A 20,243-nucleotide genomic window follows, 5' to 3' on the forward strand; every position below is an offset into this window, starting at 1 on the left:
GGGAGGCTGTACTGCAGGATTTGAAATCATTACAAGCTTCCCTCCCCAACAGTTACAGATCATATAGGTCATATTGCTACAGAAGTAAAGTAACATCATCTGTTGGCCCACAGTCGACTGCCCTCACTTTCACTCTCTGATTCTGGGTGACTCCCATTATGCATCCTGCGCCCTGTAATCTTGAGGGGTCACATACTAATTACAGCAAGGGGAAGGGGGCAAGGGATCGTATACATGAGACCAAAGCAGTGACTCATATGTAGGTAGGGGGAAGCTGAGGAAAGGGAGATCATTCTAATGGGAAAAGGATGGATGTAGGAGTAAAAGAGTGGATAAATAGGTCGATGGATGGATAGCTGACTGAAAAGGTGAATCGAATTGCTATTTGGCAAAGGGACCGAGATATGGTCAGCCGATTGGTGGGCAACACAACTTGGCTTGGCTCCCGCACCTAAGCAGGTGGTAAAAAATCTTGGAGTGAGGTTGGATCAATCTCATTCCATAATGATCAGGTTAGTGCCACCTGCAGCATCTGCTTCGCTTTTTAAATCAGAATTGGCATAGCCAATAGGTCTCGCCTTTGGGACCTTATCAGTGTTTAGCCATGCAACAGTTGTTGCACCAAGGATATTTTGCTGCATAACTAAATACTTATAAGGTCCCAAAAGCGAGACCTATTGGCTATGCCACGGGTACTCATAGTACGGCCCGCGGGCCGCTAGCGCTCCGGCAAGCCTTCCCCGGCGACCCGCGGACCTTGCAGTACCCGTGTTTTATAGAAATATTTCTAAAGAGTGTCTGCAACCGGAGCGCGACTCCGAGAGACTGCTGCTCTGTGGGGGCCGGGTGATTCATTTCCATAGTCAGAGTGGAATTGCAGGGGCCTACGAAGAGGTGAAATACTACAAAGCCCCATTAACGTGAAGTTGACGGGTGCGGCTGTGTGTGTGCCCTGAAGCTGTCTCAGCCCGGACACACAGAGGCAGGGTAAGATGACAGGGCAGATGCTCGAAATTAAATACAGAGAAACAGAAAGGCAATAATTTGAATGTTGGCGCCGAAGGCCGATAGAAATCCTTATTGGCCCTCTACTTCTTCATTGTCTTCAGTGAATCATTAATTGTTCCACTGTTTGTATTGAAATCAGCACAGAGAATAGATTTCCGATATTGGTTCAGCCAATCAAAGCTTTGAAATCTTCTATTAACTACTTTGGCATATTTTCCATGTGTAGTGTGAAGCTGAGGCATGATGCACAAAATAGGGTCAGTGGACAAGCTTGTTCTCTGATGAGGGTGAGGTCAAAATAACAAGTGCGAATAGCTTAACTGAGCACAGCTTGGCTTGTGCTACGTGGCGCGAATTGCCCTTCCCCTCGTTAGGGGCCTTCAGTTCAGGGTAACTTCAAGCAGGCAATTAACAGTAGTTCATGCCCTCACCAGAATGCAATAACGCGACGATGGGTAAAAGATTTAATTGTCGGTGCCAGGGTGAGCAGACTTTATATATCCATCCAAGGAGGGAGGGAGACAGAGGAAGAGGGAGGGAAAGGGAGGGAAAGGGAGGGAATGGAGGGAGGGAAAGTGCGACCAAGAAATGGAGACCGAGAAAGGGAGACAGACAGAAGGAGGGAGGGTGACAGAAGGAGGGAGGGTGACAGAAGGAGGGAGGGCGACAGAAGGAGGGAGGGGAGGGCGACAGAAGGAGGGAGGGCGACAGAAGGAGGGAGGGCGACAGAAGGAGGGAGGGCGACAGAAGGAGGGAGGGTGACGGAATGAGGGAGGCGGGGAGGGAAGCGGAAGTGAGGGAAGGGGAGTGAGGGAAGGGAGTGAGGGAGGCAGAAGTGAGGGAGTGAGGGAGGCAGAAATGAGGGAGTGAGGGAAGGGGAGTGAGGGAAGGGGAGTGAAGGTGAGGGAAGGGGGGTGAGGGAAGGGGAGTGAGGGTGAGGGAAGGGGAGTGAGGGTGAGGGAAGGGGGGTGAGGGAGGGGGGTGAGGGAGGGGGGTGAGGGAAGGGGGGTGAGGGAAGGGGGGTGAGGGAAGGGGGGTGAGGAAGGGAGTGAGGGAAGGGGAGGGAGGCACAGAGGGAGTGAGGGAAGAGGAGGGAGGGAGTGAGGGAAGGGGAGTGACTTAGTGAGGGAAGGAGAGTGAGGGAAGGGGAGTAAGGGGAGTGAGGGAAGGGAGTGAGGGAAGGGTAGTGAGGGAAGGGGAGTGAGGGAAGGGGAGTGAAGGAAGGGGAGTGAGGGAAGGGGAGTGAGGGAAGGGGAGTGAGGGAAGGGGAGTGATGGAAGGGGAGTGATGGAAGGGGAGTGAAGGAAGGGGAGTGCGAGTGAGGGAAGGGGATGGGGGAGGGAGAAAGGGGAGGGAGAAAGGGAAGGGGGCGAGGGACAGAGAGGGGGAAGGGGGAGCGGGGGAAGGGGAGTGAGGGAAGGGGGAGTGAGGGAGAGGGGAGGAGAGAGGGAAGGAGAAGGAGGGTGAGGGAAGGAGAGGGAGGGGAGGGGGAGGGAGAGGGAGGGAGGGAGAGGGAGAGGGAGAGGGAGAGGGAGAGGGAGAGGGAGAGGGAGAGGGAGGGAGAGGGAGAGGGAGGGAGAGGGAGGGAGTGAGACAGTCAGAGAGAGGGAGAGTGAGGTAGAGTGAGTGAGAGAGGGAGAGGGATGGAGAGGGAGGGAGACAGAGAGTGATAGAGGGAGGGATACAGAGAAAGGGAGGGAGACAGAGAGATGGAGAGGGAGGGAGACAGAGAGAGATAGATAGATAGAGAGAGGGATGAGGGAGGGAGACAGAGAGAGAGAGAGAGATGTGTCTATGAGGGTCGTGTGGCTCAGTGGACGAAGACGTCCGCTACATGGACCTGTGTTAAACCTCATAGTCACAGTTTCTTTTGTTACTCTAGGCCCGCCCCCACCCCCACTGACCCCGCCCCCACCGGTGCTGCCCTCGGACACAAACCACACGGTAACTTTGGCTCCCAAGAGAAAGTTTGTGAGTACCCATGGGCTATGCCAATGCTTGTTCCTATAGGATGCTAATTGAATTAAAGCCTCTTGTTGAAACAACGATCTGCAGGTTGCAAGTTAAGACCTGGCAGTGAGAATTCGGCCTTTGGGGCTGCTGCATCGAGTTAGATCAGTTTGGAGTGAAACCATTTGAGTATAACCATACCTGTTACATTAAGCACTTAGAAACTGCGAACTGTATCACTGCTATATAAATATAAGCAGTATTAATTGCTCTTAAGTCACGACACACCATTCAGTTCAGGGCATGTGTTGATATTTAATTCACAAATAGTATATTATCGCATTCTTTTGTTAGGGAAGAGTGCAGTTAAGGTGTTGTTTCACTCCTGACTTCTCTTCCACACAACCAAGCAACAGTAGCTCGTGCGAGGCTTCCGCCAATAAGCAACTGTCTTGTGGAAGGACAGCGGGGAGGGAGTGCGAGGTTCAGGCCCACTCAGGCATTGTGCTCTGTGGCAGGTGACCACCCCTCCAGAACAAAGCGCGGGTCAGGGCTCGAGCGTGGCCTTTTTCTCAGGCCCGTGAACTCCACTCCTCTCAAGCTGTCTGCAGAGAACCTGCCATTGAAGCTTTATGCCGACTAACCCAGGCAGAAGTAAGGTTACACAAAGTGCAGGATGGGAGGTAAGGCGAATTCCATTTGTCCTTTTCCCTTTTTAACGCTTCCCTTCTGCTTTGTAGCTCATCCTTCCAGTGTGAAGGTTTTTAGACTACTTCACCCTCCCCTAAAAAGTTGACGAGATGAATCAGCCCGTGGAGCTCAAACACATGCTCAGCTTAACCCCTTCCATGCTGATGACGGCCCCTGGCCTTAATGCACCACGGTGGGAGTGTGCTGATGACGGCTGGGGGCCGTCATGAACCTGCCCACTCAATAAAAGTGCCGCACAGGCGCAGAATCGCGGCCACGCCCAAGGGGTTAAACAATCCCTTTGGTGTTGTTGACAACTGCCCCTGCCTGCCCGTTGTTATGCTAATACAGATTAGACGAAATTCAATCCTTTCTCTATTGAACTGGCAATTGATTTAAACGGATCCACTTTTTTGAGTCGGTAGCTCCCGGTGGGCATAAATGCTTTGGGCATTTGGGAAAAGAGAGCAAGGAACCATTAATTGGCTCCCGTCCTAACCTGCGTCATACAGGGGGCAACGTGTCTTATTTTGGAGCTTACAGTAAAGTTGCCTTTTAGTGCTCCTGCTAGATAATGATACACACATAGACAACCCATTAAGCAGTGGCAGTCATGGCGTTGTAGTTATGGTTCAGAACGAACTTCCATTATAAAGGCATTTTTTTATTTGGCTACAACTTTGCCTTCTTAGGAGGGACCTGCACGAAATTTGTGAAAGATATGTTTATCTAAACAAGATGGGCACGCGCCTCGCGCTGCAAGTTAAAAAAAACAAGCGTGGGCGCCTCGGGCTGAACGGAGGCAGCAGGGGGAGGGGAGAGAGGAGGGGGCCTGCGCTTCCCTTGCGGGAGCGAGCAAACATATGCTGCTAAAGCTCGCTCCCACAAGGGAATCGCCAAACATGCACGTGTTGCCATTGAAGGCAATGGAACACGTGTACGTTTTTGACTGAAAAGCCAAAGCAATTGCCAAAGGTCTTTTGACTATGCAGCGCATGTTCGCTGCATAGCGAGACCTAAAAAGCCCTTCCGCAGTTTTCAGACACCGCTAGGAAGTCTCTTGTCCGGGCTCATCATCATTCGCCTGGAATATGGAAACGCCTTTCTGACATCAATAAATTACACTCTTATGTCCAAACTGCAGGTGGTCTAGAACACTGCTACTTGGCTAATTTGTAATCTTCCTTCTCGCTTGCCTTCGTATCCGTGCCTCAAGATATGGGAACAGATCTTTCTCTTACACAACCCCTTATAACTAGAATATACTCCTCCCTAGCCTTCGCTCTTGCTCAGATTTCCCCTCCTTTAAGAAGGGGTGGATGGATAGATGCATGGATGAACAAGTGAATGGATGGATGTAAGGATGGATGAGTCAAAGGGAGAAAGAATGGATGAATGGATGGACGGATGTGTGGATGGATTGGTTGAAAGGATGGATGGATACGTTGAAATTATGGATGAGTGAAAGGATGGATGGATGAGAGAAAAGATGGATCGAAGGACGGATGAATGAGAATATGGATGAATGAGTGAAAGGGAGGATAGATGGATCGCTGGATGAAAGAGTGGACAGATGGAAGAGTGAAAGGGTGTGTTAATGGGTGGATGTGTGAGTGAAAGGGTAGATGGATGCATGGATGACTGAGTGAAAGGGTGGATGGATGAATGGATGTATAGATGAGTAAAAGGACGGATGAATGCATGAAAGGGAAGGTGGATGGATGATGAAAGGCTGGATGGATGAGTGAAAGGGTGAATGAACAAAAGGGTAGATGAGTAAGTGAAGGGATGATGGATGAGTGAAAGGGTGGATGGAATGAGTCGAAGGGTAGATGGATGAGTGAAAGGATGGAGGGCGGATGAATGGAGTAAAAGGATGGATGAGTAAAAGGATGAATGAGTAAAAGGTTGGATGGATGAGTGAAAGGATGGATGGATGAGTGAAAGGATGGATGGATAAGTAAAAGGATGGATGACTAAGTGGAAGGATGGATGTGTTTGATGGATAGGTTTGAAGATAGATGGACAGGTGTAGATATAAATGGAAGGATGGACAGAATAGTGACAGGCTGAATGTTAGACTGCATGGAACACAGACTGTAAAGGTGAAATGGTAATTATCAGCGGGCGGATAGATGCTTGGATGGAAGAGATAAGCAAGCTCTTCCGGGTTGGGGGGCAATTCTTAACTTGCTTGGTGTTGTAACATTTTCGGTACAACGTGGGGGGTATTTAAATTTTGGGGATCGTTCCTTGGACTACTTGTACTTTGAAGGAAAAAGAACGAAAGAGCTCCACCAAGGACCCAGTTGGGGCTATTCTAAATCCATGGGGATGAAGTTTTCACAACCAAGTTTTAAATGTATTGTGTACGTGGAAAAATTGCATGAGCTAATGCCATAGGAATTATTTCCATATATTCACCGTCATTCTTGAAAAGTAAATTAAAATAAACATTTAAAAACTAAGGGGTACATCCCAACCAGATCCTCTTTATCTTCCCTGTAGTGGAGAGGCTGTCCTTGTGTCCCTGTTGGACGAATTCACATGGACTGTTAAAGGTAATTGTATTGCGATTTGACTCTGATATTAACTTTAGGGGTTATGTTAAAAATTCAACGTCTAGTAGTGGACCGGTTGAGGGCCAGTGGAATTCAGGGAAAGGCATTAAAGATCCTACAGGCCTTCCTCTCCAACAGAACTCAGTCAGTCGCATCCGTTTGTGCTTCCCTGTGGAGTTCCCCAGGGGTCCTCACTCAGTCCCACCCTTTTTAATGTTTATGTTGCGACCCTGGCCCCGGTAATTCGAGCGTTTGGCTTTCACCTCACAGCATATGCTGACGACACACAAATAGTGGTGTCACTGCTACCCGGCAACACAGATAGTACAGCAGACCGGTTTAGAGGGTGCATGCGCGAGGTGGGCTGCTGGATGGCTCAAAACTGTCTTAAACTTAACTCCACAAAGACAGAAGTGTTGCTCTTTGGTGCCAGGGACAATTTTTGGTCCCCTAGATGGTGGCCGGATGAAATGGGACCCCTCCCCTCCCCGGTGGCAAAAGTTAAAAATCTGGGTATACTGGTGGACGACTCTTTGTCCTTCAAACCCCAGATTAATGCACTGTCCTCCTCTATGCACTACATCCTCAAAACAATCAGGAAAGTTCTTCCTTATTTGGAGAGGGAGCATAGGAAAACTGTTGTTACTGGTCTAGTCCTCTCACGTTTAGACTATTGTAACAGTCTGATGTTAAACGCCCAGCAGGGCGTTCTTAATAAACTCCAGTTACTGCAAAACGCAGCCGCCCGCTTGATCACCGACACTCCTAAATTTGCCTCGGTAGCTCAGGACTTGATGAACCTTCACTGGTTGCCAATCCGCAAGAGAATTGTTTTCAAAGCACTCTGCATGGTCTTTAAGGCCCTGCATGATATGGGTCCCAGATGCATGAAACTGCTCTTCCATTGGCATAAACCAGCAAGAACCCTGAGATCTGGGGAACTGGCGCTGGTAACAGTCCCCAGAGTTAAGAAAGCACGCTGGGGAGGCAGGAGTTTTTCCCTCGGTGCGGCAGAGGCGTGGAACAAACTGCCACTTAACCTCAGACAATCTTCGGACCTGATGGCTTTCAGGAGAGAGCTCAAGACCTGGCTCTTTACTCATTAAGCTCTCAGACACCCACACACACTGGTTCAATCATGCTAGCGCCAGGACACCTCCGGGTAACAGAGCGCTCTACAAATGTGATAAATAAATAAATAGTAATTCTGAACAAGCAACATTGCCAGTTCAGGTATTTACTTGTCTCAATAAATGAGCATCACACCTTTCCTCTCAGGTCTCAGAGCTGTTGTTAGGGATGACACAAAGGACTTTAATGTCACCCATTTTCTCAAGTCTACTGTTTCTGTCATTCACATACATGGTTGTTTCTTGTACATGAATGCAGAGGTCATCTCCAATGTATTTATTTATTTGAAAGATTTATATAGCGCTAGCTAGACCAGAAGGTATCATGGCGCTTTACAGCAGTAAATGTTCACAACATAGATAACAAGTATATATAGAGCAGCTAAGTTACATAAGATAAAATCAATTAATCTGGGACATTGCATTTTACACAACTTATGGATCACCTCTAGTATAGAAGCAGTGTTCCTGTAAACTATGCCTCTTGTATAAAGCTGGCCTATTCTTTAACCCCTTCGAAGCGGATGACGAGCTGAGCTCGTCATGAGTTAGGCCTCTCGTACGCTCATGACGAGCTGAGCTCGTCATGCACCGCTGGTTTTTTAAAAACTCAGCGCAGCGCGGAAATCTGCATCGCATGCATGCGGTTAAAATACCTCCCTCCCTTTGGTAAAGCACCTCTGTCTTATAACGTATTAGTCTCCTGTAAATGCCACTCTTTTGTAAAGTATTTCACTCTTATAAAGTACATCTACTGTAAAGCACACACCATGTGAAACACCTTTTATGTAAATATTCTCTTGATTAAAGCAACCCTCTCCAGTAAAACACCTCGGGTTGGTAAAAAAACCTGTTTTTACAAGCATTGGTAAACGCATTAGGTTTTGCTTATGTGATTAAAAATAAGCTGTTTTTTGCTGTAAGTTGTAGCTTGCTGAGTAGTTGTACAATATAAGTTAAAAAATCTCTGTTAAAGTGTTATGACTTGTTTATGTACAAAAAGTCAATATATTGTGCTGTTCCTATAGTGTGGCGAGGGGCGGCTCCTCTATAATGGTGGAGGAGCATTGTCCCAATCTTCAGAGTCAGTCGCAGAAAAATAAAATGATAATGAAACAATATAATTTTATTTTTCCTAGACTGATTTTGGCATGCATGAAGGGCTGGGCGAGCCTGGCCATGACAAGCAGGTGTTGGCACTTAGAAGTGTGCATGTGTGTAAGGGTTGCCGTCCTGGGCAGGCCAAACATACATGTGCTCTTCTATTTCTCCAATCAAGCTGTGCTCACAGCAGGGTTGGAGAAATGCAGCAGGCTCACAGGCAGTGTCTGGGCGGCGAAGCAGGATGCTCAGACCAATCCTGGTGCTGCTTTCCTGGCAGAAGGTCAGCCCCAGTATTGGCTGAGCAGCCTCTACCTTCCCAAAGACTAATGGGAGAGCTCCAATCCTGCTGCGGCGGCCATCGGAGGCTGCGGGAAAAAAGGTAACTTTATTTTTTAACTATTATTTTCCCTTCCCTGTTCCAACCCCTCACCCGCCTGCCTGTCCGTCCGTCCGTCCCTCCCTCCCCCTCCCCCTCCTTCGTGTTGTGGCAGCCGCCACTGAGTGTGGGTAAGTAATAGCAACATTTTGAAATATGAAAGAGGGAAATAATAGACATAACTGATGTAATAGCAATATTATGTGTTTAGAGGTGTTCTGAAAACTTTTGGGCCCTGTGCCGCTGCATCTGCTGCACCATTTAAATAATGCCCCTAGAACATGCAAGATAACTGCATTTGTGACAGCCTGTTTACTTGTAAAATATAGCAAAATATTGTGTTTAGAAGAGTTATGACAACTTTTGGCCATGGTGCCATTGTACCTGCTGACCATTCAAATCATGACCCTATTGCCTATAAACTAACTGCACTTATGACTGCCTGTTTAGAAGCTAAATATTGCAACGTTTGGTGTTCAGAGAGGTTCCTAGAGCTTTAGGCCCTGGTGTCACTGCACCTGCTTCACCATTGAAATCATGACCCCAATGCCTGCAAGGTAACTAGACTTGTGACTTCTTATTTAGTAGTTAAATATAGCTATATTAGGTGGTTAGAGGAGTTCTGACAACTTTTGGACCCGGTGCCACTGCACCTGCTGCTCCATTCAAATACTGACCCTATTGCCTGCAAGATAACTGCACTAGTGAGTGCCTGTTTACTAGTGAAATATAACCATTTTAGATGTTTAGAGGAGTTCTAACAACTTTTTGGCCCAGTTGGACTGCACCCGCTGCACCACTTAATTCACAACCCTAATGCCTATAAGATAACTGCACTTCTGAGTGCCTGTTTAGTTGTAAATTATAGCAATAATCAGTGTTTTGTGGGGTACCTGGAGGGATTGGTCCCAGAACCACAGCACCTGCTACACTACTAAAATCTTGACCCTATCGCTTGCTAGATAACTAGATAGTAAAATATAGCATTATTTGTGTTTAGTGGGAGTTTTTACTTCTTGTGGCCCTGGTGTATGCACCTGCTGCACCACTTACATCAAGTCCCTATCAACTGAAGTACTAGTAAAATATAGCGATATTCGATGTTTAGAGGAGTTCTGACAACTGTTGACCCTGGTGCTACTGCACCTGCTACACCATTCAAATTAAGTCCCTTTTAACTGCAAAGTAACTGCAATTGTGGCTGCCTGTTTAGTAGTCAAATATAGCATAGCTCTTGTATATTAACTTTATTTTTAACATGCAATGTTTATTACAACATTTAGAATTGATCATAATGACCAAATAGATTACGTTGAAAAAATCAATCCAGTAACGACTACAAAGTGCAAAGAAAGGTACTGAGGCATGAATAGGAAATGCCATAAATGTTCTAAGGCTAAAGCATCTGCTTCACACAACTAAGTAATAAAAAGCAAGCATTCCAGCATACTGTTAGAAGCGGGCTGCCTTTTCTGAAGAAAGAGATCTTATCTTGAAAGTGAATGGGGCTTAAACAGTGTAAACAGCTTTAGTAGAAGTATCATACATGCATGCAGCCAGGGGAAGTTAACAACAAAAAAAGTTCCACAATAAAGCAAACTAATACTGTAATTCAGCTATGGGAACTGATAAGTACCCCCATTTAAGAAATATTAAATACAAGAGATTTAACAAGCACAGTGCCAGCAGGTAAAACCTAAAAAGCTATCTGCACCTATAAGAACCCCTCTCCTGTAAATGAGGTCATACAGGATAAAACCACAGAGGTTCCAAGCCATATGCAATATAGTCTGTTTTGATGTAAGGGAAATCTCTGCAGCTTTCCAGGTAGCAATAGAGCATTCTACGACTCAAGAGTGCACATCAGCCCCTTCCACCTTAATTGGTCAAATACGTGGTGCTCTTTCTGGAACTGCCCATCTATGAACCAATGACCTCTGGCCTTCCTATTTTTAAAAGTAAGATGCTTGGGCTTTTTAGACAGAAAGTCTTTTTTTTATCTCAGCAGCCCACCTCTGTTGAGCCTGTTGTTCAATCTTTGGCTTTTGCTTATGGTGTTTCAGTTTACTTGCTTCCCACAGTCATGCTTTCTAATGCCACTGTAGTTCACTTGCAGAACTAATGGAAGAGCCTCTGGGTCGGCCTTCCAATAACCAGATGCAGGGGCTTTATCATGTCCAGAACGTTGTTCCATGTAAATCCAGCACTATCAAAGGTCAGGGTGCCGAATACAAAGGCTCTGCAGCCTTGATTCCACCTCATGCTTCTTTAATCCACCACCAGGCACTCCCTGCCTCTTTATCTGACTCTTGCATGTTCATTTTGCATCCCTGCTTTCTACCTTTGTCACGGTTGCTTCCCCTTTGCCTTCCTCCTCGTCTCCACCTTCATTTGCTCTCTCTTGCCTTGGATTAATGACTTTTGAGAATAAATAAGTGTCAGTGGGTCCGACATGCAATATCTACCTCAGATTAAGCACTGCCAATAGCTGTTGGAAGTTACCAACCAACATACAAAAAAGGGTGAAAAGGCCCCCGCCCTCTGCCAATCTACTGTGCCTCGGCTAAGCATTCAATAAAAGCATGGCCTTCTCTGCTCATTTCAGATTGTGGATGTTCCAAGCGGTATAACAAAGTGCTGAACCTTTGGTGCTCCAACCAATCAGGAGCCTGCATTTACGAGTCTACATTTTTTCAATGGTACATGTATATTTTGTTCAATCTCCTCACTGTACCTTTCCCACGTATGCCAGGAGCCGGATGTTGGCCGGGCTTTCATCTGTGCTGAGCCAGAACTCGGAGTTGTCATCTGAAGCGACTGCGAACTGGAAGTCCCCTGGAAAGAGAAACAGCCATTTCTGAGTACGCGTGCTAATGTGAATTCCTGGAACACTAAAGCTGGTGAGAGAGAGATGGAGTGCACGGGATCACTGCACGATACCCTTGTCTGTTAAAAAAAGACTTCTCATAGAAAAGTCTTACACTAATTTGTAAGGGAACGGCGAAAACAGATGGTCACAACTCACATGCAGTATCTGAGGAAGAATGTATGCAAACGTATCCTAGAAGAACATCAGAGTGCTATAAGTCGCAACGGGATAATAAGATAAAATGTGAGGATACAGACACGTGCAGGTACATATGAACTATTAACAGAGGACAATAAATGCATATAAACACAAAGGGGCCTTCGAGAAACTGACTACCTACAATTCACTGACTGCTGTCTCTAGTCTATAGCTACGCAATAACATTGCGGGCCTTTGAATTCGGGGAAATGTGTCGTCCATGTTTCTTAAGGAGGCCATATTGGTATGGAGAATGGGAAACCTTGCTTGTAAGCCTCTCCCTCATTAAGCTGCCCTAGCGGAGGATAGTGACCAACAGGCATGAATTTGGTCCCCAAGCTCCAAATAAAAACAACGTTTCTCATGTAATGATGGCCAATGTCTTCATGTCAGGCGTTTTATATGCTTTTGGGTCCAGCACGTAGTACATCCAAACCAAATTTCTACATTCACGGGGGAGCGAGCAGGGGTCAGGGGAGGGGCAAGTTCCACTGTCTAGTTTAGAGCCTGGCTTAGGCTGCTCCACCTCATTTAGAATGTAATACCTCAAGGCCTACATATTAAATCTCCTGAGGAAACTGTATCAGTGTCCTCGAGGTCAATGCATTTATGACACAGCCCTGGGAAAGTAAGCCATTACCCGGCATACAGAGAAATCAATACTTCCTGGAATTGGCTCGGGTCCAGAGGCGGCTCCACTACACTGTTTTACAAATAGCATCTGGCAGTGTTACATTTCTTTCACACGCTGGATTTGACTGCTCTTTGACCTGCTGTTGTTGAGACTGGTTTACAAGCTAAATCAGTTTCCATAACTTGTCAGCAGTCTTTTGACACTCTTGATTTGCGTATCTATCTGCCTGTAAAGAAGTAGCTCCTTGTTTATTTGTATTAAAGGGAGTCTCTTTTATCCTTTAGTTCCTGGTGTAACTTTGCGACTCTCTGAAACTGTGAGCAGCACATTAAAAACAAAAAAACACTTCCAAGAAAAAAAGAGTTTGAGGCAGTGAGTAAAAAGTCCTGCATCCAGATCCTCCTCCTTTGTGAGAGCAATCTCTGAAAAATGTTAAGGAGGGAACCAAGCTTTTTTTTTTTTTTGATTTAAAAGAGACTTTTATTGAAATATAAAAAAAAACGTAGAATATACAATCTTGCTTTCTGATGTACAGTACAAAATGTGGTATGCTTCGCCTTCGTGTTCTCCGAGAGAGAGAGGAGAAGAAAAAGGGAAAGGAAGAAAGAGAGGGGGGGGGCTAGTTGTATGTCCTTGGCTGGGGTCTCGTCAGCTTTGCATCTAGGAGCTCCCACATCTCTTTGTTTGGGTTGTGTTCCTTCGAGAAGTTCCCCGCTATGTTGTCTGCTCCTCTGAGAAAGGTGACCCAGTTCATCCATGTTTTAAAATTGGCTTTGGCTGTGTTTTTCCAGTTCGTCAGGATTATTTTTAGGGCTGCTGTGATCAGTAAGTCTGGTAGGTCTCTTTCTTCTTTGCTGTTTAGGTCTGCTGTCATGTGTTCTGTGGCCAGGCTTACAAAGCTGATTGTTAAGTCTTTATCGAATACATCGTTCAGGAATCTGTTCACTTTCATCCAGAACTTCCTGACTTTAGTGCAGCTGAAGATCAGGTGTTCTAGAGTTCCTTCCTCTTTCCGGCAGTTTCAGCAGTCGCCTGATTCTGTGATGCCTATTTTGAGGAGTCTTGACGGTGTCCAGTAGGCTCTGTGGAGTAGCCAGAATTTTGTCTGGGCTAGTTGTGGGGTTATCTTGTTTGTCGATGCCGAGCGCCACATTTTGCCTCGTTCGTTTAGCCGCCTTCCCAGGAGTTGTTCCCATGTGTTCGTTGTTTTCTTGTTCAGTGACGATGCGGTTGGGTTGAGGAGCTTGTATATCTTTGCCGTTTGGTGGCCTGCCGAGTTTAGAGTTTGCAAGTATTTGATGATGGTTGTTCTTCCTTGCTTAGGTTCGCTTTCGTTATGGCTGTTTTGATCTTCAGGAAGGTGTAAAGTTCCCGATTCGGGAGCCCGTGTAGTTGTTGCAGGTTTTGGAATGTTAATGGTGACTGTTTAGTTTCTAGCTGGCTTGGGAGGCTTATTCCTTTCTCTATCCATCTATCATTGTGCATTGTTGCTCCTTGGTAGGTTATCTTTGTGTTGAACCAGATCGATTCCCATGTCGTGCCTTTCAGTTTCCGTGCCATACGCTTGTCTATTTTCATCAGCGCCTCCTTTGTGTGTCTCAGTATCGGGTTCAGTCTTTGGGGGTGCTTGTTCGCGGTTAGAAGCGCTACGGGGTTTAGTCCCTCCAGAATGTTCCTTTCCACCTCTAACCAAACAGGTTCATAGCTTTGGGTGCTGTCTAGCCAGAAGCTTCCTTGCCTCGCTAGGCAGGCTGTTTGGAAATTTTTAAAATTCGCTAGGTTGAGTCCTCCAAGGTCTTTCGTTAATCTTAGCTTCTGTAGGTTGATTCTAGGTTTCTTGGTTCTCCATATGAAGTTGTTTATGAGTTTGTCCAGTTTTTTGTGGAATGTGTCTGTCATCAGGAGCGGTAGCATGCGGAGCGTGTAGTTGATGGCTGGCGTTACCATCATCTTTATTGTTTCGATCCTGCCCCACCAGCTTATGTATTTGGGTGACCACAGGTCTAGTCTTTCTTTTATCTTCTTCAGGGTTGACTCCTCGTTGTGTTCTAATGTGGATGTTAGGTCTCTCCCGAAAAGCAGGCCAAGGTATTTGAGTGGTTTCGTCTGCCATGTCAGTCCTGAGTCACCAAGCACCTCTCTGGTGGTGTGGATGTTCATTGGCTTACATTCTGATTTGTCTTTGTTGAGCTTGTATCCCGAGGCTTCAGCGTATTCTCCTATTGTGTCCATGAGTGCTGTTTTTGACATTGACGGGTTAGTGGTTGTGATGAGGATGTCGTCCGCGTATGCTGCCAGTTTGACGTTTTTTTCTTTGATTTTGACGCCTGCTATTTCGTTATTGTGTCTTATTCTGGCTAGTAGCGGTTCTAGTGCTAGAAGGAAGAGGCCCGGTGAGAGGGGGCAGCCTTGCCTGGTGCCTCTACCCAATGTCAGTGTTTCCGATGTGCTTCCATTTACTAGCACTTTTGCTTTTGGTTCGTTGTACAGGGCCATCACCATCGATCTGTATTTGGTCCCTAGCCCGAACCTGCTCATACAGTTGTTTAGGAATGGCCAGGAGACTCTGTCAAACGCTTTTTCCGCGTCTAGTGCTATCACCACCGCCTGTTTGTTGCTGTGTGTAGTGTGGTTGATGAGATAGCACAGCAGTCTTGTGTTGTCTTGCGATAATCTGTTTTTGATGTATCCTACTTGCGAGTTGAGTATCAGGTTTGGCAGAATCTTGTTCAGTCTATTGGCCAGTATCTTCGCGTATATCTTACAGTCAACATTTATGAGCGAGATCGGTCTGTAGTTCTGCGGGTATTGTGGGTCCTTCCCTTCCTTGGGAATTATTGTGATGTTCGCTTCGCCCATGGACTCAGTCATCTTGCCTCTTTGTATGCAGTGAGTGTATGTCTCCGCCATTAGTGGTCTTAGTTGTTGGCTGAAAATCTTGTAGAACTTTGCCGTGTACCCGTCTGGACCTGGTGCTTTGTTCGGTTTGAGCTGGTTGATGGCTGGTTCGATTTCTGTGTCCGCTATTTCCACTTCTAGTGCTGTTCTTTCGTCTTGAGTGAGTTCTGGCAGGGTGGTATCGTTGAGCATGGCTGTGCCGCCGTCTGCTTTTAGGTTCTTGTCCTCGGTGTATAGTTCCTGGTAGAACTGCCTGAAAACCTCGAGTATACCTTTGTTCGTCGTTTGGGACCTATTCGTTTTGTCTGTTATGGCTGCGATTGCGTGTTGCCTCTGTTTTGCTTTTAGGTATGATGCCAGTTGTTTCCCCGCCTTGTTGGCGGCACATAAGTTTATTGATTTGAACTTATTCAGCCACGTGCCGGCTCTTTCACTTAGAATTTTGTTCAGCTCATATTTCTACTTTGTTAGTGTGGTCAGGGTGTTCTTGTCCGTTATGTTGGCGCAGTGCCCTCTCTCCAGTTGTGTTATTACTTCCTCCAGTTTGCTGATCTTCTTGTTCCTGCCACGGTTCATTCTTGCTTTGATGTTGATAATTTTCCCTCTTATCGTAGCTTTGAGGGCGTCCCAGATGGTGCTTTTCCCTACTTCATCGTTGTCATTGTATTCTAGGTATTCGTTTATTGCGTCTTCGATTTCCTTCACGTTGTCTTTGTTCTGCAGGATGTCGTCATTTAGCCGCCATCTTCTCGTTGGCCTCTCGTTGTGCCTTCCATGTAGTGATAGTGTGATGTGTGCATGGTCAGAGATGGTTATTGGCGTGATTTCTGTGTGGTCGATTAGGTGTGTGTGGGTATTAGACATCAGTATGTAGTCTATCCTACTGTAGGAATTGTGTGGATGCGAGTAAAATGTGTATTCACGTGCACTTGGATTTTGTAGCCTCCATGGGTCGGCAAGGTGTAGTTTGGTGCACAGGTCCTTCAGGGTGTTGGTGTTTTGAAATTCGTGTCTTATTCTATGTGGGTGTCTGTCCGTAGCCTGGTCCATTACCCTGTTCATGTCTCCTGCTACCAGCAAGAGGTCTTCTTGAGGAATGTTGGAGAGCATCGTTTCCACTTCCTGCCAGAATTTCTTATCCTCGGAGTTTGGCCCGTAAATGTTGGCTATATGTATTTGTTCTTCTCCTCTGAGTAGGCTCGTTATTAGTACTCGCCCTTCCTCATCTGCGCTTGAGTTTTGCAGGGTCAGGTTGGCTTTCTTGCTCAGTATGGTGATTACACTTCGTTTCTTCCCATTTGCCGGCGAAGGGAACCAAGCTTTTAAGGTAATTCCCATGGGTCACTATGTTTTTCTGGTCACCATCATTCAACGTTTCTGCCTTCCTCTGGGATATCTTTTTGTACAAGCAGATGCTCCACTCTCCCCGAGACCTCCTTAAGGAGACACGGGCTCATAAGGTCAGCGTGATATCTCGCCCCATGGTCATGAAAGGCTAAAATGTCTTCGATGTTTGAGTTTTGGCTGCAACAGAGGTCACGATCTTCAGAAGAAAACAGTTGACAGCCGACAACAGCAACCGTGCTGGCAGCATAGCTGCATCTCCGAAGGGCTGAAATATTGAAATTGAATATGAAATTGAACAACTTTGATCCAGAGAAGCTAGCACTTGGTTGAGAAAAGGAGATGGAGAAGTAGTTACCCCCTGTAAAGCACGAGCACTGTAATGGGCCATTCATTGAAGCACAAATACTCATGAAGACATGTATTTACTGATGAGTCAGTCATACAGGGTATGAGGTAGATGGTTTTGAAGTCACTGGAAAGCCTCACTAATGGGAAGTCTTTGTAAGACTAAGGGTCCTAGGCGAGGGAAGAAGAGGGCAACCTACATGGACTTTTAATAATGATTTTTGTTTGCAGTTTTATATTGTGCGAACCTAGTGTGGGGGCAATACATTCTCGGCCGCATACCTCATCCCATTCCTTACTACGTGAAGTGTAGAGGAGCGGAATCCACCAAAAACCACCCTTCACAGAGTCCTTTCTTTGTTTCTATTGCAGCTCTAAGGCCCAACCCTTTTACTATTGAAGGAGAGTACATATCCCCAGATTTTCCTGTTTATTTTATAATATGGTATAACAAATGTATGTTTTTGTCTGTAATTAATCCTTAGATATTGTTAGGATTCTAAAAATATAGAGAAAGAGCCTCTAGATAAGAGAAAAGAGAGAATGTGTTTTCTTTCCATTTACATGATGCAATGAAGTAGAAGCATTCTCCTCGAAGCCAAAGGAAACATCATGATAGTCCCAGGAGATCATCCTCTCAGACAGACAAGGAGTTAGCCAGCTCCTCGTCAGGAAGACAGTTGCTGGGGAGATCTATTTTAGCCAATTTCAACAAAAAAGTCCTGGTCCCCTGCAGGATGAGGCTCTTTAGAGAGGTCTTATACATCTTCTACATTGATTTCTTCTTCTTCGCCTTCACCAAGCTATGATGATGAGGACGTTTGTGGAACTTGATATGCCCAAGGGGATATAAAGCCAGAAGGAATCACATGGTCCGATCTCATATTTATACAACTGTCTCTGGAACCATTCCCATTCGACAAGTGGGGAATGGTTCAGACAGTTCAATAAGCCAGCAATCCCAAAATATCCTATACAATTGGCTATTCCTAGGACTGTTCCAATGAGGCACAGGGTCAGACTGATTTGCATATAGCCATGTCTGAACTGGGGTGGCAGAGTGGGCTAAAGAACGGTGATGGATCAAACCCAGATATTTTGACTGGGTGTGAGTGTTTGATTGGTTCTGATGCTCCGTCCATTACCACCCCCTTTTGTACTACTTTGGCCGCCATAAGTGTGGCAGGGTATGCTCAGACGTGAGTCCCTTGCTCGCTTTGCCACTGGATTCAAGCAAGCCGGGCTGAAGACGGCTGTAATGCCAGAAACCGGTCCTCGGAAGCTTGTTTCTGGTCCAGGGAAGGCATGGCTTGGCAGTTCGGGCTGCACTGTTCCCATGAGGCACAGGGTCAGACTGATTTGCATATGGCCATGTCTGAACTGGGGTGGCAGAGTGGGCTAAAGAACGGTGATGGATTAAACCCAAATCTTTTGACTGGGTGTGAGTGTTTGATTTGTTCAGATGCTCCGTCCATTACCACCCCCTTTTGTACTACTTTGGCCGCCATAAGTGTGGCAGGGTATGCTCAGACGTGAGTCCCTTGCTCACTTTGCCACTGGATTCAAGCAAGCCGGGCTGAAGACGGCTGTAATGCCAGAAACCGGTCCTCGGAAGCTTCTTTCCGGTCCAGGGAAGGCATGGCTTGGCAGTTCGGGCTGGACTGTTCCCATGAGTCACAGGGTCAGACTGATTTGCATATGGCCATGTCTGAACTGGGGTGGCAGAGTAGGCTAAACAACGGTGATGAATTAAACCCAGATCTCTTGACTGGGTGTGAGTGTTTGATTGGTTCAGATGCTCTGTCCATTACCACCCCCTTTTGTACCGCATGTATGCTTTATGGCACCTGGGTGTAGCATAGCTCGTGGGCACCGTTATCCCCAAAGCATCCAGTGCGAGCGGCTGCGCGCTGGCGTATATTAAAAGGCACTTTTAACTCTACGCCTGGAAATGCTAGCTTTGTCATCTGGCTTGAGTTGGGTGAGGACTGCACCCCACCTGATGTAGGACAGAGCTCCCCTTTCCTAACAACATTCCCACTTATGCACATTTTCCCGAACCCGGATGCCGTTTTGTTTGTGTCCGTGGGAGCTGCTGCATACTTTGCATGGTGAGGGCATCCTTGCTCCAAGCCCGCCCCCCCTCTTGCCCGAGCAGCTCCCATCGTGCACTAATAGTATGTCTCCTGGCTGCCCCCGGTAGGCGGGAGCGCCTGTCTGGGGATTCCTGGGGACATAACTGGCTTTGGGGGTCCACATGTCCTGCACGTTAAGGGCGCTTCTCCTCTCCGGTCGGTGGTGGAAGCAGACAGGACACACGGCGCTGGGCCCGGGATACAGGGGCAGGGCACTCTGGACTTGGATATTTTACAGGGTTATTAGTTTAATTTGTCTGGGCCTCATTGTGGGGGAGACAACTAGTGCCCTCTGTATCTCCTCGGTGCCACGTCTTTGGGGGTAGCTCCGTTGTACGGGCCTTTCCCCTTGTGCCCAGAGTTTTGACGGTAGGACGAGGGGGCTCCTTGGTCGTCAGAATGTGGGGAGGCTGAACACCTATCCACCCCCCACCCCCCTTCACCCAAGATGGCGGCATGTGTGATATTTAGGTAGCCACCCGCGCGTTTAAGACGCGGGTGGTACCACAGGGTGACTGCGCTGCATCCAGGCAGCAATCCCCAGTCCCGCGGATCATGGTGGGGAGTTGAGGTCCTCAGGGGCCTCTCCGTTACTGCAATTTTCACGGAGGATGCGTTCCCTGGCCGTGGGAAGGCGGGTTGCCGGGAAAGGGGGGGGGGCAGCGGTACGGGTGTGCTCCCTCCTCTGTCCCGGGCTGTTGCTCCGGGCAGAAAGCGCGTGGCGCATAAACCCCACCCTGTAGCAACACCGTCGCGATTTACGGCTCCATAGCAGCAGTCATGGGGATGACTCTCACGGCCTCATATGCATTCAACAGGGTGATTGATGCAAGGTCACCGCCATATGTCAGCGTATGACTTAGACTACAGCGGAGTGTGTCTGATGGCAGAAATTTATTAGTGCCTGTAATTATTTAATTTGAAATTGAAATAACCCGCACTGCTGTAATAGGTTTAACAAGAAAGTGCTGGTTATTCTCTAGGTAGCGCTGAGTGCA

General features: G+C 47.0%; 1 protein-coding gene across 5 annotated transcripts in view; it reads right to left on the reverse strand.

Moving 5' to 3' along the window:
- Window positions 1-20,243, reverse strand: part of B4GALNT4 (beta-1,4-N-acetyl-galactosaminyltransferase 4) — a 923,999-nt gene that overhangs the window by 360,263 nt on the left and 543,493 nt on the right. For all 5 annotated transcript variants that reach the window (XR_013608736.1, XM_078681274.1, XM_078681275.1 and 2 more), the window contains one exon: window positions 11,554-11,654. Coding sequence is in view for 4 of the 5 variants with exons in the window: in XM_078681274.1 (XP_078537400.1) it covers window positions 11,554-11,654 (101 nt within the window). In the remaining variant the exon portion in view is untranslated. The remainder of the gene's footprint in view (window positions 1-11,553; window positions 11,655-20,243) is intronic.

The sequence above is a fragment of the Lissotriton helveticus genome, chromosome 3_1, assembly GCF_964261635.1.
Source record: "Lissotriton helveticus chromosome 3_1, aLisHel1.1, whole genome shotgun sequence".
Taxonomy (NCBI): Eukaryota; Metazoa; Chordata; class Amphibia; order Caudata; family Salamandridae; genus Lissotriton; species Lissotriton helveticus.